Source organism: Nycticebus coucang, chromosome 7, assembly GCF_027406575.1.
Source record: "Nycticebus coucang isolate mNycCou1 chromosome 7, mNycCou1.pri, whole genome shotgun sequence".
NCBI classification, from domain to species: domain Eukaryota; kingdom Metazoa; phylum Chordata; class Mammalia; order Primates; family Lorisidae; genus Nycticebus; species Nycticebus coucang.
Window position 1 is genome coordinate 71,438,936 of NC_069786.1, and position 23,062 is coordinate 71,461,997.

At 35.4% G+C, this 23,062-nt stretch overlaps 1 protein-coding gene across 2 annotated transcripts in view; it reads right to left on the reverse strand.

The window, feature by feature from the left end:
* The window catches only part of ATF2 (activating transcription factor 2), a 107,096-nt gene that overhangs the window by 9,875 nt on the left and 74,159 nt on the right, over positions 1-23,062 (reverse strand). For both annotated transcript variants that reach the window (XM_053598112.1, XM_053598111.1), the window contains exons 11-12: positions 13,735-13,884; positions 9,870-10,076 (exon numbers count right to left, since the gene is read on the reverse strand). In XM_053598112.1, the coding sequence (XP_053454087.1) occupies positions 9,870-10,076; positions 13,735-13,884 (357 nt within the window). The remainder of the gene's footprint in view (positions 1-9,869; positions 10,077-13,734; positions 13,885-23,062) is intronic.

The following is a 23,062-nucleotide window of genomic DNA, read 5'->3' on the forward strand; positions in this document are numbered from 1 at the left end:
GCTACAGGCACCAAGCCAAAAAACAGCAATTTCAAATGGCTAAATACATACTTTTGTTATTTGTAAGTGTTTTGTTATCTAGAAAACACTTCCTCTCTTCTTTGCCTTGCTAATTATTTCACTCATCTTTAAGAAGTCAACTCAGTAGAAAAAAGAAATTAAGAGTTCATTTCTATGCTTCTAGAGCCACATATTTTTGTGTGTATAAATAGGTACAAACATCTTTCATGGTACTTATCACGATGAATTGTAACTTTCGGTGTGTTTGCCACTTTTATCAGATTCAGAATTTCTTGTGGGGAGATATAATCTTTTTCTTTGTATACCCAGAACATAGCATGTAGTCTGGCATGGACTGAGTAGATAGTTATATTTGAGAGGGGACCATGTAAATCTAGTGTAGGAAGTAATAATTATTAAAGGTGAAATGAAATAGCTTAAATAATATAAAACTGGCCAGAGGTCCTAACTTCATTATTTATACCAACAACCCCATCAACATAGCTACATTGTTAATTTATTCAGTTCTGAAAAGAAAATTAGAATATTTTACAGCATCATTTCAATTACCCAATTTTAAAAATCACAAATGCCCTTAAAAACTCTATACGTTCATCATAAACCATATTATGAAACAAAATGCTGTATGTGATAAAATTACTGAGCACAGTTATGAGTTACCTAGCCAGAAAAAAATAGTTGGTTTAAATAATTCTATTAGAATTAAAAATTAAAATAATATTCCCATGTACTCAAATAAAATTAAATGTATACATATGAATTCTCTTTAAATAGGTCTGAAAGTGTTAGTTTCTATAGTTTAGTTTCCAGTATTTCAAACTAATATAGAAATTAGTTTCTATATTTCAAACTTAATTGGAGTTATACTTGGAGGAAACAATGGAAAAGACCAAGAAGAGAGAGGAAATTAAAAACTCTGTACACATTTATACATAAACTTACATATATCTAAAAGATGTAACAGGTAAGTTCACTATAAATTATATCTATCCAAAATTCAAATAACCAATCTTCCCCTGTATCCTTTAAATGACGGAAATAGCAAAAACAAACAAAAAACCCCCAATAAATTCAAAGCATGCGCAATACAAATTCTGTCCAATCTTTTATGTCATCCTTATCCAAAATGTTTTACAATCATAATAGATGTCCTAATAATGATCCTGAAACTCAAAAGTGACTCTTGGATAAGAGGTTAAAAATTAGATATAGTTTGTATTATTGTTATATCCTAATATTTGTTTTCTTTATAGTTTTTTTCCCCCAGTTTTGGCTGCGGCTGGGTTCAAACCCGCCATCCCCGGTATATGGGGCCGATGCTCTCTCTACTCCTTGAGCCATAGGCACTGCCTCCTAGTATTTGTTTTCTTTTAAAAGCCTGGGTCAGCACTAGATTGAAAGCAGCAAATGAGACACAGTTACTGGCAAGGAATTGGGACTGAGTAATACTGTAAAGCAAACACAGCTGGAGTAGAGGTTAGGCATGAGGGTGGGCCAAGCTTTGATGTAAGTGAACATCTAAGTGTAAGCTTATACTAGTGGTCAACACTAGGTCAAGTTAGAGAAAAACAGGAGGCTTGTGCAAGTAAAGATTATATGACTGAATTAGGCAAAAGAGGCTAAAGTTGGGCAGTTTCTAAGTCATTTATGATAAACAGTAAAATTCAACAAATGAAATCCAAGCATTCAAGAATTTTAGTCTTATATGTATAAATATTTTTATAAGTATACATATTTTATTCTTAAAGATGGGCAAGACTACGTTAACATTTAGCTTAAATGGTTGCACATAAATCATGATTTTAATTCTAAAATTTTTCTATGAAGAAAGATCAGAAAACAGGTAGAAAGAGAGATAAAGGGCTGCTACATAAATATAATGTGAAGATTCCTAAAGATTGGCTCGGCACCTATAGCTCAAGCGGCTAGGGTGCCAGCCACATGCACTGGAGCTGGTGGGTTCAAATCCAGCCCGGGCCTGCCGAGTAACAATGACAACTATAAACAAAAAATAGCCAGGCATTGTGGCAGATGCCTCTAGTCCCAGCTACTTGGGAGGCTGAGGCAAGAGAATTGCTTAAGCCCAAGAGTTTGAGGCTGCTGTGAGCTGTGATTCTACTCAGCACAACAGCTTGAGACTCTGTCTCAAAAAAAAAAAAAAAAAAAAAAAAAAGATTCCTGAAGATTGTACACAGAGATTGTAAAAAATGTAAAAAGTAAGCCAGGTATGCGTCCACATCTGTAATCCCAGTTAGTTGGGAGATTGAGGCAGGAACATACCTTGAGCCTAAGAGTTTAAGGCTGCAATGTTCTATGATTATGCCTGTGACTAGCTACTGCATTCCAGCCTAGGATGCATAGTGAGACCCTGTTTCTTAAAAAACAATTTTTTTTTAATGTAAAAAAGAGGACACTTCACACACACACACACAGCAATTTGCTTGAACCAAAGTAAATGTGAGGAGATGTTAAGCTATGGACATATTTACCATTGGATGAAAAAAAGTACAACTCTACCATCTACTCTGTGGATTATCTTAGATTAGATTTTAATTGGATTCAGCTTCCAAAGTCCTTCTGGTTATACTCTACTATTTGTGAGTTAGTATATTTGCAGGATATGTTAATTATCTTCCTGGATCATTCTGAGATGAAACAAAATAAAGGATGTGAAAGTTGTCTGAAAAATGGAAAAGTCCCATTCAAATGTAAGCAATTATTATTCCGTCAAAGTAAAACATGTGGGAAGATGGAGCAGATGCTGAAACAAATTATTATTCTAGTCTAAAATCCAATGTAAATTATTTTGGCATTCTCTGTACTACTGTACCACTCTAATTAATGTGGCTACTCAAAGGTTAATTACATGTCAAGGTAGGTGTATTGCTTGAGCTCATGAGTTCAAGACCACCTGGAACCAGATCGAGACCTTATTTCTAAAAAAATAGCCAGGTGTTGTGGTGGGTGCCTATAGTCAGCTACTTGGGAGGCTGAAGCAAGAGAATTGCTTGAGCCCAAGAGTTTGAGGTTGCTGTGACCTATGATGCTACAGCATTCTAAGACTTTTGACTATCTCAAAAAAAAAAAAAAAAAAAAGGTTAATTACATACTAGTGAATAATTTTTTTTTTTTGAGACAGAGTGTCATTACTTCGCCCTCAGTAGAGTAATGCGGCATCACAGTTCACAGCAACTTCAAACTCTTGGACTTCAGCAATTCTCTTGCTCAGCCTCCTAAGTAGCTGGGACTATAGGTATCTGTCACAATGCCCAGCTATTTTTTGGTTGCACTTGTCGTTGTTTAGCTGGCCTGGGCCGGGTTCGAACCTGCCAGCCTGGGTGTATGTGGCCAGCGCCCTATCCACTGAGCTACAGGTGCTGCCTGTGAATAAATAATTTTCTTATATTACTATCTGAAGCAGTCAGCCTGATGAAATCATGACAAGATACTCAATTGGTTAATCAATCAAAACTTTTTATTGGTTTTTGGGCCATGAATAGATGACATATATAAATTTATGATCTTTGACTTTCTGGTTTGGTCATTATCCCCCCCAATTAAAGAATATTTGACAGTCTCTTTTTCTGGGGAATTTCTCATTGCTGTACATGTATATATGAGGTCCAACAATCATCCTAGAAAAAGTGCTACATACCTCACTGCTGAATATCCCTATGGTCATTTTCAAAGTACTCCCCTTGGCCATCTGGTGTCCCTAGTGATATTTGGCAATAAGGTCTGTAGTACTTTTTCTAGGATGGGTTCTTGAACTTAATTGTCCAAACTTGTATATGTATACGTGTGTGGGTATATATACATACTACATATCTGTATACTTACATATACAGAGGGTGCTGACAAAAGCATACACATTTTAAGAAAAAAAATTGTACTAAAATTGTAATAGCATATACTGATAATAAAAGATGAATGCAAGTCATGTTTGAGCACCTCTTGCAACTGCAAAAGTCAAACGTGACTTGAATATTACAATTTCAATACAGTTGTATTCCTTTCTTAAAATGTGTGTACATTTTCCAGCACCCCTCTCTCTATATATACATACATATCTGTTTAAATTGAGTGATTTAAGTATTAAGATTCCCACTGCAGAATTCCAAGGGTTATTGAACATATATAAAACCTTATACTTGAAAACTAGCTCTTTAATTTATATGTGTAACAATAGAGAAAAGAGATGACAGGGTTCTCTTTAGAACTGTAAAGTATTTCACATTGCAAAACGAATGGGAATGATTCTTACCCTAGTCTCACACTTTAATTACTTGTTACATATCTGTCTCCTCTGCTTGACAACAAATACTATAAGTACAACGACAATGTCTTTTTCACTGCTACTGGTGTCTAATAACATGCCTTGCACATACATAATGACAGAATGTCTAATAAATAACTAGCATTTGCATAGTATGGTTGCAACATACTTTTCTATACCCTGTCTCATTTGATGTTTATATTATCTCTTATTTTATCAATTTGACAGATGAAGAAAGCTCAGAAAGATCTTCAGAAAGGCTTATAAAAATAAGTACTAGTGGGTGTACCTGTGACTCAGTGGGTAGGGCAAGGTTTAGTCTAATTTCTGAGCTTTAGTCTAATTAGACCCTTTGTCTTTGAAACTGAGAGGGGTGTTAGTAAAGTTTGTATGAAAAAAATCAATCCTGGGTGGCTCCTGTGGCTCAGTGAGTAAGGCACTAGCTCCATATACCAAGGGTGATAGGTTCGAATCCGCCCCAGCCAAACTGCAACAAAAAAATAGCCGGGCGTTGTGGTGGGTGCCTGTAGTCCCAGCGGGAGGCTGAGGCAAGAGAATCGCTTAAGCCCAGGAGTTGGAGATTGCTGTGATGCCACAGCACTTTACTGAAGGCGATAAAGTGAAACTCTGTCTTAAAAAAAAAAAAAAAAAGTACTAGTGCTCAAATCCAGAATAAAATATATGAGGTGGAGGAATATCATTATCATCATTACCCCTTTCCTCCATTTAGAATACAGTTTAAAATTCAGGGGAAAAAAATGAAAGACAGATCACAGAATGTTATCTTTTCCAGGAATTAAAATAAACAGGCATTATTGTATAGCATCTTCCAACTGTTGCTATTTTTCCTGTTTCAAGTGATAAATACTGAAATAAAATACTGTTTAAGTGCCAGGAATAAAAGATTTGATCCCATTTCCCGTAAGTCAAAGGATCAATAAACAAAACCTTTTCTACATCATTAACTTATGAGTGGAAAGTCCTCACATATCTTAGCTATAAAAGTATGCTTTATTAATTTATACAGCTTCTACGCACAGCACTTTTTTAAAAGCAAAATTCACAACAAAAAAATTTCTAAGCTTTATCCACAGAGTAATTGTTAAGGACCACTATGCCTTTTTGTTAATAAAAGAAACATACCAAAATTCTAAACTGAAAACGAACCTCTACGACGAATATAACAAAGACAAAGAGATAAATAGGGTAAAACCATTTTAAAAGATAACAAAATTAACAAAACATATTAATTTTAAAAATATAATAATTATAACTAACAGTATTTCATTCTTGATTTAGATTACTATGATTGCTCTAACAATCTGATGAAATTGCTCTTTTAGTAATGATTTTGGAAAGCTAAAACATGATTAAATTTAGTAAATGGGGCCTAAAGATTGATTAATTAATATTTTCTTGGAAGCCAAATATGTCTCCAGTAAACATATGTACAATGATACCTCAGTACTTGTTAATAAACTGTTTATTATACATTAACATGTAAGTGACATGGGTCATTACTGCCTGCTACACTGATCAGCTAAGCCTGTATGTCACATGAAGGATAATTAAGGAAAAGTAGAATTGATAAATATTTTCACAAAAAGTAGAGTTTAATTATTTCTTTGACATTCAATTTTCTTTCCAAGTCACTCTGTTCTTCACAGTTAATGGTTTTGCTGTTGACCATAAGAATTTTTTCCTCCCTGCATCTACTATAAACATGTTAACTATTTACAATCTGAAAATTAAATCTGCCACTTTTTAAAAACTATTTTATTTGACAAATAAATAGAAAACAACAAAAAGTAAAAATCATACAGTGACTTGAAACAACAGAAAGTCATAACTGCAATATCCTTTCTACCCAGACTATCCACGATTCTCAATCTTCTCACCATTGTTTATATCTTGGTAATACATAAATTCCATTCCAAAATTCTAAAAATTTTACTATACTTAGGGACTTAGTGCTATATTGATTCTTATACCTATACATTTATTCATCTAACTGTAAATCTTTTATTAATGAAAAAATTGTTGTATTTTCTAAAAAGCAAGACTTTGAGTAATTTACTGAGGTAAAATTCACACAACATAAAGGTAACCATTTAAAAGTAGCATTTAGCACATTTCACAAATACTGTGCACCTCCCACCCTGTATCGAGTTAAAAAACATTTCCATCTTTCTAAAGTAAACTCCTTTTCCTATTAATTAAGCAGTTTTTCCCCATTCCCTCCTTCTCCCCACCGATATGCATTCTGTCTCTATGGATTCATCTATTACAGATATTTCGCACAAAGGAATCAGCCAGTATCTGTCCTAACTTCTTTGACTTCGTGTGTCTAAGGCCTCATCCACACTGTAGCATATACTTCGCTTTTTTTATGGATGAGTAATAATCTATTACATGTATATACCACAATTTGTTTATTCATTCATTCCTGATGGATATTTGAGCTGTTTCTAGCAACTTTCCTTTTGCCCACTAAAAAATATTACAACTATTTCCTCAGATTAATGTTATGTATATATTACAGATGGACATAATTATTTTTCTTTTTAAATCAAATCCCTCACAATACATCATTTCACCTCCTTGTATTTTGGAATTAATTTCTAAAATTAAGATGACTACTCAGGTCTTAAAAAAATTTCAATAGATTTTGGTGATATAAGTTGGATTTTTTGTAACATGGATAAATCGTTTAATAGTGATGTGTGAGCTTTTGGTGTATTCATCATCCAAATAGTGTACATTGTACCCAATAGGTAATTTCTTATCCCTCAAAGGATTAATATCCAGAATCCACAAGGAACTCAAATGCATCAGCAAGAAAAAACCAAATAACACCAAAAGACATGAATATTTTTCAAAGAAAGAGATACAAATAGCTAGATATGAAAAAATGTTCACTGTCACTAATCCCTCAATTTTTTAATGATTAAAAATGGATGCCCACAACCCGAGTCTGAGATTGTAGTGAACTATGATGCCATTGCACTCTACTCAGGGCACTGGGTGGGACTCTGTAACAACAACAACAAGCAAAGAAATAAAAATAAAAAATAAGGAAATAAAAAAATACTTATTTTACTTATTCTGTTTGTAATTTGAAGTTATTAATGAAATTCATGTTCAATTGTTGATTTCTTAAATTTGACTTCCATTTATAAGTCTCATGCTTCAAAACATGATGTGTCAGGCTCAGCACCAGCCACATACACCAGGGCTGACAGGTTCGAACCCAACCTGGGCCTGCTAAAAACAACAACAACAACAAAATAGCTGGGCATTGTGATGTCTATAGTCCCAGCAATTTGGGAGACTGATGCAAGAGAATCGCTTAAGCCCAGGAGTTTTGAGGTTGCTGTGAGCTGTGATGTCACCGAACTCTACCGAGGGTGACATAGTAAGACTCTGTCTCACACACACACACAAAAAAGTGTCAGCTAATTTCTACCTAGATATAAATCTTGCCTTTATTTCTCCAATCAAGAAATTTCTACACTATAAACTGTGTAACAATATATGACAGAATTGTTGACATTGTTACAATAATGATACTTACTGTTTATTGCTACAATAATGGTATTTTCATCAGTTTGTAGGGTAGAAAAATATAAATGATTATGTTTATTTGAATACGGAATTTTCTAATACTTTCTGAAATAATGTGTTACTATTAATAATAGAGTCCAGGGTTGCAGTACAATTGAGGAAATAACAATATCTCATTAAAAGCTGTTAATAGTGTTAAACCTGGGTCAAAGCAGAAAATTGGCCTAAGATCCCTATAAATAATGCTATCTATTTATATGAGCATACCACTTATTTATATACTGCTTTGTAGTTTTTAAACATTTTTATTTCTTAAGGCACAACAAAGCCACATTTTAAAAAACTGACAAATTTGCCTTACTAATTAAAATTTTCTATATGAAAAAACACACAGCATTCACTTTCACTTAACTGATTTATCCAACAACTCTGAGAAGTAGGACCAGCAGATATTATTATATTTATTCTACAGATAAGATAACTGAAATTAACAGAGATTATCTTTTATGTCCTGTAAGTACAAAATAGCCAAGTCATTCTGAAAATTCTGTTAGTTAAGAACAGAAGATATATCTAAATCACTTCATTAATGTAATAAAATTTGAAAATTTAAATAATAGTTAATATTCCAATAAATTTGGTAAAGAATAGCCATTTTACGGTACATACATAAATCTGTTTCATTTTACTTAAATGGGAAAAAATTCAGACATTTTCTATAAAAACTTGTGAAACTAGTTCTTGAATAAGAATTTATCAGATGATAATGATATGTTTCTCAATAAATCTAGTATGTAAGTACATGTTTAAAGTCTATGTGATATACTAATCCATGCTTACATATTTCTAAATCATTAGTAAAAATGATTAAAAATAAGTTTTGCAAGGCAGTCCATTTGTTCTACTAATGTCAATATTCAAAGCACAACAAAGACTTTAAAAAAAGTCTGCCTTACATACAAAAAATTTTAAGTTATAAAATTTGTATTTGCTAAATGCTATGCATGATGCTAAAAAGTTTTTCCTAAGCATTTAAACAGATAATTAATATTGGTCACATCTTTACTTGTAGATTTAAAAAAGAGAATAGGTCCCTTACCACCAATTATGATTATACAGAAAGATTAATTTTTAACTTGGAAAGGACAACTCAGAAGCTTGAGCTAGGCTAATAACTATAATTCATTAACATCAATGTTCTAGTTGATGTTCATCAACTGGTAGTTTAAAAGATTTTATTGGCGAACACTCACAATATTACAGAGGAAAAACAATAAAGACAAAAAGAAGGAAGAAAAACCGTAAAGGTAATAGTTTCAATGATGCCTGATACTACATACTAGCATTGGAAATCTTATCAAAGACTGAACTGGGAAGGAGACTTAAAACCTTTCATACTCCATAAAGTGCTGACGAATGTATCTGAGGTACATGACAGGGCAACATGAAATGATCTATAATGCTACTGGCCATGTTGTACCTGTTCTGTGGATAATTAGTAACCTTGTTTCCAAAGCTGTCAATCTGGTACCTTTCACAAGAACCAAATTCACTTTAAATAACAAATTTATGATTCAAAGAATGAAAGAATTTAAAAATAAAACTGCTACTAAAGCAACATCATAGTTGTGATAGAAATCAAAAAACAGACAATAAAATTGAAATACCAAGTGATGTTTTTAAATTTTTAAATTCTGTTTGGACTTTATATCACAACTTTATAAAGTTCAAGACAGATAGTTTAGGTAATTTTGTCCTACTCTGGTAACACTTACATTTCAAAATTCTTTACTGATTCAGTGTTAAAAAGTTTTATATTACTCCTCTTAGTATCGATATAGACTTGCAAAACTGCGATTCCACACACATCCAACATTATGTCCTAAAACGTCTGGATGGCCAACTTTTCTATTTTTCTTCATAAATAGAAACATAAATAATATAATAGAAAAAAGCTATGTTCACACTTAAAAAGAACTAATCCATATTTCACATGTATGTACTATACCTGCAGTTGACCATTTAATGAACTCAAGTCTTCTGCTTTTTTCTCTAAAGACTGAACCCAGACTTTCCTTTTTTGTCGGCATCTCGAAGCTGCTGCTCTATTTCTCTCTAAAAACTTTCTCCTTTTTTCATCGGGATCTTCATTAGCTGCTCTTCTTCGACGACCACTTGTATTTTGGGTCTGGGGAGTTGTGTGAGCTGGAGAAGCCTACATTAAATACAGATGGAAGCTTGTTACATTTGTTTCTATTGAGTGAATTAACATAGGCAGTAAAGAACGTCAAAGGCAGAGAGGCATTAACTTTTTTTTTTTTTGTAGAGACAGAGTCTCACTGTACCACCCTCGGGTAGAGTGCCCTGGCGTCACACGGCTCACAGCAACTTCTAACTCTTGGGCTTACGCGATTCTCTTGCCTCAGCCTCCCGAGCAGCTGGGACTACAGGAGCCCGCCACAACGCCCGGCTATTTTTTTGTTGCAGTTTGGCCGGGGCTGGGTTTGAACCCACCACCCTCGGCATATGGGGCCGGCGCCCTACTCACTGAGCCACAGGCACCGCCCGAGGCATTAACTTTTATTTTCAAAGTCTTGTTGAATACATTAGTATTTTGGAAAAATATGAAAATGACTCTGTGGTTTAACTTCTTCCTTGAAATAAATGAACTATACTATAACAATATTCTCACTAATGTAATATTACAGTAAATGTATTCTTTAAAGTACGTACAGTATTTTCACTTATGTAGAAATAATATGAAATAATTAAAAGCACAATATAAATAAATAATCATTCATAGATCCTTTATTTTACCAAGTGTACCTTTTTTTTTTGGAGACAAGAGTCTCACTTTATCGCCCTCAGTAGAGTGCCATAGCATCACAGCTCACAGCAACCTCCAACTCCTGGGCTTAGGTGATTCTCTTGACTCAGCCTCCAGAGTAGCTGGGACTACAGGCACCCGCCACAACACCCAGCCATTTTTGGTTGCAGTTTGGCCTGGGCCGGGTTCGAACCTGCCATCCTGGGTATATGGGGCCAGTACTCTACCCACTGAGCCACAGGTGCTGCTCGCAAGTATACTTTTTTTTTAAGAGATATGGTCTTACTGTTACCTAGGCTGGAGTATAGTGGCACCATCGTAGTTCACTGCAGCCTCTAACTCCTTGGCTCAAGTAATCTTCCTGCCTCGCTTTCTCAAAAAGCTGAGACAATAGGTATATGCTGCCATACCTGGCTAACTTTTAAACTTTTTTGGAGAGACAGGGTCTTGCTTTGTTGGTAGGTAGATCTTGAAGTCTTGGCTTCAAGCAATCCTCCTGTCTCTATCTCCCAAAGCACAAGTGTACTTTTAAAAAGACTAATATTTAATCCTTTGAAAACTACTGATTATAAGTTGCTAAATTAAAAAGTTTAATAGCTTCCTACTTAAATTCATGATAGGAAACATCATTTTTTATTTTTCAATTAAATATCTTACATCATTAAATTTTTTTAAATGTCCTAATAGATTTAGGGGGTATAGTGTTTTTGGTTACATGGATGCTGCTGAACCCAGGGCTTTCAGCGTACCTGTCACCAAAATAGCATACATTACACTCAATAGGTAGATTTCTATCCCTCATTCCCCTTGCATCCTCCCCCCTTCTTAGTTTTCACTGTTCATTACACTATTTGTGACTTCATACTACATATGTCCCTTATTTAGCTCCCACTTATAAACGAGAACATGTAGTATTTGTTTTTCCATTTCTGAGATATTTCACTTAGAATAATGGTCTCCAGTTCCATCCAAGTAGCTGCAAAGACATTAGTTTATTGTTATTTATCAATTTCCTTTAAAAGTTGGTTTCTAAATTTAAGAAGTGAAAGCTTGTATATACTTTGGTGTATTCAGTTTTTCCTCAGTTTTTGAAATTTAGGGTTAGTCTTTCTCAGGGTCAGGTTCTTGTAATTATTAATGCTCAATTTTCCTGGTAAACAAACTACCACAGAAGCCTTGATTTTCATTTTAATTGGTCCCCCTGCTCCCAGTGGATCAGCTTCGTTATCTCAGATAATCCAGAGACAGAAACCTTCAGTCATTAGCCATATTGCCTAGTGTCTAATAGTAGGTACCTTCAAGCCTCTCATACCCCTGAAAACTGTCCCAGAGAACACCTGAATATGAGAGCAGAAAAATCAATTGTTGGAAATGGTATAAAGCCAAGAGTACTTTGTGGCCTAGGCATATTGCCCAAAGGAGAAGCCTGAAAATAATCATTTACCTATAATTAGTTATATTTTAAAATGGTATAAACAAATGAATTTGTTTTCTCCTCATCTATGTAATAAGCAAAAATCTTATATAGAGGGCTCAAGGTAAGTTCTGCAAGTAAATCACCAAAATTTCTTAAACAAATCACCAAAGTTTCTATGATCAAATACAAAGCTATTCTTTTGACCAAATAACTAGTATTAAAAATTAAGTTATTTCTTTTATAAAGTACTTTAATTGTAACAAAAAACAAGCATTAAACTGAATTGTGTCTTTTACCTACATAATTGCAACTTAATCTTTTAGAAAAATATTTCTATGGCTGGTTTCAAAAATTGCAATCTTGTGATATCTTTTCTTCATCCTCTTATCTTTCTTATTGAGAATAGCAGGGTTTTTCTTTTACTCATTTGGCCCCAAAACCAGTTTTGGGGTTTTGTTTTTAATTTATTTAACTCATTATAGCAAAGTCTAATCACAAATACTAATAGAATAGCAGAAACTATTAGAGTTACGTTTATATATTTTTTATGTCTAACAAGGATTTGAGGCTGCTTACACTTCCGTCCTCCTTTTTCTCTCCCCAGTTCCATTGATTTATTAAGTCTGTTTCATTCAGAAAATATTTATGGGGCGGGTGTGGTGGCTCATGCCTGTAATCCTAGCACTCTGGGAGGCCAAGGCGGGTGGACTGCTTGAACTTACAGGTTCAAGACCAGCCTCAGCACGAGTGAGACCCCATCTGTAAAAATAGCCCAGCGTTGTGGTGGGCGCCTGCAGTCCCAGCTACTTGGGAGGCTGAGGCAAGAGAATCGCTTGGACCCAAGAGTTTGAGGTTGCTGTGAGCTACGATGCCACAGCACTCTACCCACTCTACAGAGGGTGACAATGTGAGACTGTCTCAAAAAAAAAAAAAAAAAATTTATAGGCACTATTCTAGAAACTAGAGATAAATAGTAGTAAACAGATAATATGGTTGCCTTTATGTGGACTTCATCCAATACAATAAAATATATAGATGTAAGTAATAATTGGATGCAGGTAAACTATACTTAGGGTAAGAAAATAAAGGCTTAACAAAAAATAAATAATGTTCATTTCTTTTAAAAAATAACCCTTTAAAATGCAAAGATCATATTTGGCTTAAACACCCCACATGAATAGCCAAGGGCTGTAAACCAGTTCATTAATCCCTAAATTATAACATAAATTCTCTCTCTCTCAGCCCCTAAGTAAAGTTGTTTAGTGGCTGACAACTACAACCTCATTCCAGTTTATCTCAACTTTTGTAAAGACAAAATATATTATGAAATACCTATGCTTTTAGGTGGCAATCTAAAACTTGCTGTTTACCTGAGTTTCTGTTTTGAAAACTTTTGCTTTTTAATGTTAATATTCATTAAGTAGAGAAGATAAAAGGTCTAAACAGAGTTCTGAAACATTTAACAAAAATACAATAATTCTTTTCTATAGAAATACACTATAGACATGTATCAATCACCACCTGATAAGCACTCACAAACTAGACATATGTGACTAGAACCTCTACTACAAATACCTGTACTGTGTCTGTTAACAGTGACAGAGTGCTGAATGAAGAGAACATACATACCGGAGTTTCTGTAGTGGATGTGGCTGGCTGTTGAGATGACTGTGGTCGAGACTCCTCTGACTGAGTCCTAACCAATCCGCTACTATGACCTTTGACAGTATCACCATTGGTAACTGGAGGATGTTGTTGGGTCAGAGCAGCTTTTAATCTCTGAAATGCAAACATCATTTAAAAAAAATACCCTGCTTTATATACCCAAATCCAACTCTCAAAAACTGAAAATAACTAGGTTTGTTCAACTAAAATAACCAATACAAATTTATTGTTATGCACAGTCACCTATTCTCTGCTATCCTATTTCTATATCCCATACCTCAGTCTTCTCAGACTGCTAGATTATAAGACCTAAATCTTTTCCAGATTTGAGAACATCTGATCTCAGCAAGTGTGGTGTCAGTGTTTACTTGGACAGTGACCTGATGCTGCACTTTTTAGAACACTAAATTGTCAGACCGAACCTTTTCCTAGAACCTACAGCTGGGTTTAACTCCCTTAGGTCTTCCTATCCTCAGTAAGCAGATTTAGTTCCAGGTCTATTCTCATTCATTATGTTCCTTCCATTTTGCCAGTTAAGTGAATTATAGTTGATTCACTTTCAGAATATGACAAATCTAGAGATAAAATGTGGCTGTAGAATAATTTATGGCTACCTCTTTATAAAGATATAATTCCAATGAAGTTTATTATTCTATCAGCAAAAGTTTGTCATATGTGACTATTTTATCTCCCAACTGTACAGTAATTTCTTAAGAGATAAGATTGTTTTATATTTCTTTTAGCAACTGGTCCACAGGTTGTTACGTAGATGCACAACAAACGTATCTGCTAAATGACAAAAACTATTTTCTTCTTCTTCATCTTTTCATATTTTTTGGTAGAGATGGGATCTTGCTCATGTTGCCTAGGCTGGCCACAGACTCCTGGCTTCAAGCCAACCTCCTGCTTCAGTCTCCCAAACCATTGGGATTACAGGTGGGAGCCACCAAGCCTGGCTTGAAATTGGTTTCTTTAGCAAAAATGGGCACATGGGGTGGTGCCTGTGGCTCAAAGGAGTAGGACACCAGCCCCATATGCTGGAGGTGGTAGAATCAAAACGGCCCTGGCCAAAAAACAAAAACAAAAACAAAAACAAAAACAAAAACAAAAACTACAAAACATTGTTGAAATAAAGAAAAGAAAAAAAAATGGGCACATGTAATCTTTAACGTAGTTTTATTGTTATGATCTATAAATATGAAATAATTACTAGCTAATCATACCATAGTACCTCAGTGATAAAAGGAACTTCAGGGGCCTGAGAGACTCAGGTCTATTAGTGCTGACACTGGTTTTAGTAACTGGGATGTGTCCTTGAGCACAAAATATGAGTCAGAGATATGTCCATTTCATCTTCTTAAGATTCATAACATAAGTATGTATTTGAGGGAAAGGAGGTTACAAAAATATACACATTGATATGAGGTTACAAAAATATACACATTGATATGAGGATTGTGTTCCAGTCTACCCAGTGCTTCTCAAATTTCCTAGAGGTAACTGTCTCAGGTGTTCAGTGTTACCAACATAGTTTCTTTGTGAACTTCCCTTTCTTTCTTCCCTAAGTATAGCAGAAAGGGGTGAGGGAGAAAAGCTTTTGAAAAAAGCCCCCAAATGACTCTAGTATAATTGCTTTGATTTATTCCACCTAAGAACAATTTAGAAAATTTTACAATTATTCAAAAATTTGTAATTTCTTTATTTTCATCTATATACATCTTCCTATGGTCTCTCATATGTGATCCCGATCCCTTAAAGATTAAGCATAGATGAAAAGGTCACCAGAATGTCTACTGAGGCAATAATTATACCTAAACAAGTGTTAGTGGACATCTTCTCTCTAGTGCTAATCACTATAGATTCTTGGTATGAATGTTTAAATCAAGTCAGTAGTTTAAAAAAAATGGTATAAGTTACATACAGTAAACTAACTCTTTTTAGTGTACAGTTCTACCGAATTTGAATAAGCACACACACTTGTGCAGCAGCCCCCACAATCAGGTTACAGAACAGTTTTACTACCCCCATCATGCCCTCATGTCCTTTCCTGTCACACTCTCCTCCCACTCCCAGCCCCGAAAATCACTGATCTGTTTTATCTCAAGTGTTTTGTCTTTTCTAGAATATTATATAAATGAAAACATAGCCTTTTGAACTCAGCTTCTTTCTTTAACATAATACACCTGAGATTCATTCGTTGTGTTCAGTCTTTCAATGTGTTTTTAATTGGATAATATCCCCACTTTACAGACTTAAGAAACCAGAGATCATATGTTCGAGGCTACCCAGCCATTAAGCTAGTTCAAATCCTATATTTGAACTCAGATTTCATTAATTTCAAAGTGCACAATTTTTCCATAGCACCATGCTGCACACATTATACATACCTGATGCTACCAGAAAACAGGAAAAGATCCAAGAAAGATAGTCCGAAGCTATGTGGCTTAATGTTTCAAAAGACAATCACTAAAGATGGAGAACACCAGGCCTGACACCACAACTGCTAAGCCATGTCACTCAGGATCTGGCGTGTTTTCTCCCTCTTTTCTGACAAACTACTTCTTTTTGAACTTACAAAAAGTAGTACATATATAGTCCTAGTATCTTCACTGATTAGAATCAATAATGTGTTATAAAGTCTTATACATCTGAAAAGGAACTTTAGGGTCAGAACTTTATCTTAAACGACTTGTGACTCTGAACAAATCATTAACCTTTGAGTCCCAGTTTCCTTACTGGTGTAAAACTTCAAATAATGAAAACTTCCTTGCAGGGTTGAGGTGAAAATTAAATGTAATATGCAAAAATCTACCTCACTCACAAAATTTCTTATTTGTTTAAGAATAGCTATCTAGGACTCTATTTGCTTAGCATGTGGGTGGAGAGACATAAAAGAATCAGGAGAGTTACTGCACTTTCAAATTTTCACAAAGTACTTAGGGGTCAAATTAAGCATTGGTTTGGCCCCAGACGTATTTTATATGTAAGGTATGTTAAGGATTACATCATACACATCATCTTTTAGAATCCATTCAAGATTCTTCGTTCCTTCCTTTTTTAACAATCAGAAAAACTACTATATAGTAGAACCTATGTATGTAGACCACCAAAGGACTGTAACAAACTGGTCAACATAAGGAACTAGGGCCACTGTACTGATATGTACATGTGGTGCATATCTGGTCTATGAAAATTAGGTCAACTTAAGGCGGTGGTCAACTCTGTATTTCTAGCTAAGACACAGGAAATTAGGACAATATGGAAGCAGTAGCTGGATGGAATCAGATATGAAATACCTTAAGAAAATAATCAATACAAATTTAGAGCAGAAAGATAGGAGTTGACAAGTGTAAGTTATATATATATAAACAGAACAAAGGATGAGAGTCTGGGGAGGTGAATCAGTTTGCATGTTTTTATCTTTTATAAAAAGAATGTTAGATATCAAAATACAATGAATAGTATCCAGTCTACAGTGCTAAGACTATATTTTAGGATATAAAATGAACATAAATTTAGGTAGAAGTTACAACGTGAGGCTTGGTAAATGATGTGTTGGTAAAACACTTTTCAGTCCTTAGGTAGAAAACATCATGGAACTGAAGAGCATTTAAAGTTTTATAGTGAAGAGCTAAACTCTTAGAATTAATGAAATACAGTAACTGCACATAGGGGAGTCTGAAGTACATAAACATCACTCTCTTGAATAATCTTTAGTAGGGCAAGTTACTACCTTATAGAGCACTTAAAAGCAGCATCAGTATTCATTCATTACCCTCCCTTGACTGCCCTAGGGTATACAGTACTCATCCAGTGAAGAAGCTCTAATGTTTACTTCATGCTGTTACATTGATTACAATGGGTCTGACTTGGAAAGTGTGCCACTGGGTATAAAACGTAAGAAAAACGTTTTAAGGGTTAATTAACACTGCTCTGAACTGTCCATTAATTTTTTTTTGAACTACAACAAAAATGCATGTATGCTTAAAAAAATTAGGATGAGTTAGGTGAAAAAAGCATTCAATACATATCATTCATATACATTTTATGACTAATACGAGGGTAATTAAAATTTACTCATGTATTTGTTAGGATTATTTAAAAAAGGCCAAATGTGTTGGTTCTAAAAACAATTGGTGAAAAGTCACATTTATTTTGGAATAGAATTTCAGAGCTAGCAGAGATAACAGAAATCAATTAGTCTGACCACCATCTTAAAGATAATCTTCCAAAGAGTGAAAAGTTATTTGCCAGAATCATAGTGTAAGTTAGCAGAGATAAAACCAGAATTCTTGCCAGTTGACTCCAAGTTCACTGAACATATTTTATACAAAAGCTTTGCCAAACTAGAGTTCTGCTCTATCTAATATTAAGTATTCGAAGTAATCAAGTTGAATATCAGATATTGGTCAGTCCATTACTGAGATCAAAATTTCTCCTGCCAGAGAAATTTAATATACGTACATAAAAATTTGGTACTCTGAGAAATAAAGATTAAGCATTCACAAATCAAATAAGGTTTAAAAAAATATATATTCAACATGTACAGTAAAACAAAGGCATAATTTTAATTTAACCTAAAAGTATATATTGTTTGCAAAACAAAAATATATTTCTGAGAAACAGACTACTATCTTAAAGTTTTAGCAATTTTAGTTCAGCTATTATATTGAAAACTTTTTTCCTAGAGAGAGATTGTGTCAATTAAAGGGTTAAGTTTGCTGTGCTGACCAATAAAACACATTAAGAGATGTTCTGCTAAAAATAGTTTGTTATTCAAGCTCCATGTTTCACCCTTGAAAATAAATTTTATCACAACTGTTAGAACTTGGTAGGAACAAACTACTTCATCATAGTTCAAAGAAAAAAGATAATGTTCTCTAGAAACAATTTATGAAAAAGTCAGATCCATATTTCATATGTGCCACAAAAACTCATCAGAGTAATAACCCTCCTTCTCCTGGGTGTTATTCTACCATCTGCTGCTCTATTACTTATCTTTATTTTGCAACTAATTAACAGCATAATCTTCTAAATTCAGCAAGTTAATTATCATTATTGTGGTCTTTGCAGCATCATCAGTCCTCACGAAGTCTTGTCTCCCCACCCCAGAGAACATATGAAAATGAAGTAGGTTGGGAGAGGGTCTGTTTCTTTGGAGTGGGCTCATTAGATGTTTGCAGATTAGCTTGGCATGCATAGGCAGGTCAGAAGAATTCTGCTGAACATGAGGTTCCATGCAGGGCCTAACCAAGTTAATGTCAGTTTCTGAACGTTTGCCAAGATGCTCTCTGTCAGCTCTCAGTAGAAACCCCCTGCAGAAAACCTACTGGCTGCCCACTGTGTACAAAAGACATTTCTCAGTTGTCATTCGAGTCTTAAAGGAATGATTCTGAAGGATACTACTCAGATACCTTATTAAATCTCCTTAAACAAAATTCCCAGATAATTAAAATTTCCTTATTTGGAAGTTACTTTTTGATTATAAATATTACACATAAGAAAATTATTTTATTACAAGAGTAATGCAGAGAATAGATATCTATCTATGGTGAGTGGCTGCAGACATGGGAACAGGCAGAAGATTTATTCAATATGTAATGTGAACCTAGGGGATGTGAGTGGGAAACAACACATTTGGATTAAAAAATCCCTATACAGGCCCCGGCCAAACTGCAAAAAAAATCACTATACATTGGGATACGAACCCATCTTCAACTTTCTTCACTTAGGATAGAATTGTTTGTTTGTAAAATTTTGTGGCCCCCTAAAGCTTAAAGTAAATCAATGACATCAACATTTTAATTTCAAACTTAGAAATAAACTGTACCTATATGGTATTTTATATTCTAAAAGTATCTAATAATAACTTGCCACACTGAATAACAGGTTACCCTGGGACTTCAATTTAAAATGTTTAAGTAAGAGATTGATTTAGGCCTCTGATTTTAGCTGTAAGTGCTAACTAAGGTTATTTTAAATTAAGCTTCTAAAATAATACAGAAATATTTAAGAAAACCAAGGTTCAGCATATCTACAAGTTTAATTAAATGTAAGAGATACTAAAGTGCTGGGAAAGTCTGTTAGACAACTGAGGTAATTATAGAGAAACAAAGATATGTTAAGTGTATAAATGCAGTTTAGCATGTTTAAGATTAATTATATTTTAAGTCTTTAAAAACAATAATGATGGCTCGGCGCCTATGGCTCAAGCAGCTAAGGTGCCAGCCACATACACCTGAGTTGGCAGGTTCAAATTCAGCCTGGGCCCACCAAACAACAATGACGGCTGCAACTAAAAAATAGCTGGGCATTGTGGCAGGCGCCTGTACTCCCAGCTACTTGGGAGGCGGAGGCAGGAGAATCACTTGAGCCCAGGAGTTGGAGGTTGCTGTGAGCTGTGATGCCATGGCACTCTACCCAGGGCAACAGCTTGAAGACCTGTCTCAAAAAAAAAAAAAAAAAAAATAATAATGACATGGCAACCTGTGCCCCCGCACATGAGAGAGGATGTGGAGGAGCCACAAACCCCTGCTGGGGAGGGTGGTGGTACTGCTGCTTGGTGCTTCTGGAGGAGGGAACAAGATGGCGGCCAAGTAACAGCTTTGTTGCAACTGGGCATGGTGAGATTGGGGAGAGAAAACTCTAGGCATCTCTGGCTTATGGACTCTGCCCAGAAATATCCCTTTGGGGACACAGGGAGACAGCGAGAGACTTCTGGACCCCAGGAAGAAGATAAAAGCAGTGGAGAACTGGCAAGTGGTTGCATTTGTTCAGTCTGAGACTGTGGCTGCCACAGCTGTAATTACAACAGCAGCAAGATTACAAACAGGAACGGCTTTCCCTGTGGGCTGTTTTGTTTTTTTGGACTTGGGCACTTGGTTGAACTACCTTGGGAGAACTTGGGCGAGAGTGTGGATGACTTTAAGCCTTGTCTAGGGCCACAGACTGAGCTGCTGAGCTGGAACGGAGCTAATATTGTTGGTTAGGGCCGCGTGCAGCCACTGTGGGAAAACTGCCTCTGCAGGCTCCACCCTCAGGGTTGCAGAGAGAGGCTTGGGATGGGAGACCTTGGGCAAGTGATTTTGTGACTGAGCAGTGCCAAAAGCTGGGTCTGAGATGCTGGAGAAGAGCAGAGAATTCGGTGTTTGGCAGTAGCAGGGCTGCCTTGCAGTCTCGGCCCTCAGAGGCATAGAGTGAGACTACTTTTGGCACACTGGATAAATAGGCAGCCACTTCAGGAGAGATCCCAGAGACAAGGGCTTTCCTGGGAAAGCTTCTGCTTAGCCAAGGTTAATGATTTATAGTCTTTTAAGTGGGCTGAGGAAGAGATTTAGGCTTTCAACCCTGCAGGGTTTGAGAAACCAGCAGAGGCCTCCAGTCTCCATCTCAAACAGCTATATCAGCATTGTGATTAACATCTCATATCCCAGAAGATCACCTGTTGCCCAGACAATATTCAGCAAGATATACACTGCTTTTTTTTATTTCAACATTTTCTCTCTAGATTTTTCTTTTCTTTCATTTTTCTAGTTTAATATAATTTTCTATTGTTGCTTTCTTTAATAACAGAAACTTCATTTTTGCTAGTATTTCTGCCCCTATTATTTAGTTTTTCCACCAATTTTATCCTGTAAAGTTTTCTGTTTCTTTGTTTTGGTTGATTTATAGTATTTTTGTCTTTCCTCTCTATTTGGTGGAGGTGGGGTACTGTGTCTTAAACAGACTGGACTGGCAAAGAGCTGCTGACCTCAAAGAACCACCCAACCCAGTACCCCCAGAGGTTGGGGGTTTTTAAGGTTGGGTCAAAGTACCCTACTGTACACCTTTATTACTTGTCTCCCTTTTTCGGTGCCTCTATTCTTTTTGTTAATATTCTCTTTTACTCACCCTCTCCCCTTTCTAGTTTTAAAAATCTTTTTTTCCCTTCTTGCTCTTCAATCTTCTCATCCTTCTGGTCCTATACAAAAAGGACTCATCAAAACCTTAGGCCAGAGGCACGGTAACTTAAGAGAGCAAGAGGAAGTGAAAGGAAAAGTAGGGCAAAGAAACAGATAAAAGAAAACACTCATGAGGAAGAATCAGCAGAAAAATCCTGGCAACATGAAAAACAAGTCCAGAGAAACTCCCCCAAGGGACCATGAGGTAGTCATTGCTAAGGATTCCACCTACAAAGAAATGTTAAAAATGATAGAAGGGGAATTTAAAATACAGCTGATGAAAACAATGAAGGAAATTGCTGAGAAAGTGGAAAATAACCAAAAGGAAATCCAAAAACAGAATCAAGTAAGAGATGAACAATAATGAAGAATACAGAAAGGATATAGCTTACCTGAAGGAACTGAAGCAATTGGGGAACTTAAAGATGCAGTAGAAAGTATCAACAATAGATTAGACCATGCATAAGAGAGAATCTCAGAGGTAGAGGACAAAGCTCTTGAGATAACTCAGATACTTAAAGAGGCAGAAAAGAAGAGAGAGAAAGCAGAATGTTCAATGACAGAATTATGGGACTTTATGAAGCATTCAAACATACAAGTTATAGAAATCCCCAAAGGAGAAGATCCCGTATGGCCCAGAGGAATGGAATCCATACTAGAGAATATTATAAATGAAAATTTCCCAAATATTGCCAAAGATTCTGACACACTCCTTTCAGAGAGGTATCGGATCCCAGGTTGCCTCAACTCCAACAGAGCTTCTCCAAGACACATTGTGATGAACCTGTTCAAAGTCAAGACAAAAGAAAAGATTTTGCAAGTTGCCAGGAGTAAGTGCCAGTTGACCTACAAGAGCAAATCCATCAGGGTGACTGCAGAATTCTCTAATGAAATTTTTCAAGCCAGAAGACAATGGTTATCTACCTTGAATCTACTTAAACAGAACAATTTCCAGCCCAGAATTCCATATCCTACTAAGCTAAGCTTTAAAATTGATGAAGAAATCAAATCTCTTACTGATATGCAAACAGTGAGGAAATCTGCCACAAGACCAGCTCTATAGGAAATACTTCAACCTGTTCTACGCACTTATCATCACAATGGACCACCAGCAAAGTAAGTACCCAGAAATTAAAGGACAGAACCTAGCCTCCACAATGATGCAAAAGACAAAACTAAGCAATGAACTTTCACAGAATAAGATGAATAGAACGCTACCACACTTATCAATTACCTCAATAAATGTTAATGGCTTAAATTCCCCACTGAAGAGGCATAGATCAACTGATTGGATTAAAAAACACAAGCCATCCATTTGCTGTCTGCGGGAAACACACCTAGTCTCAAAAGAA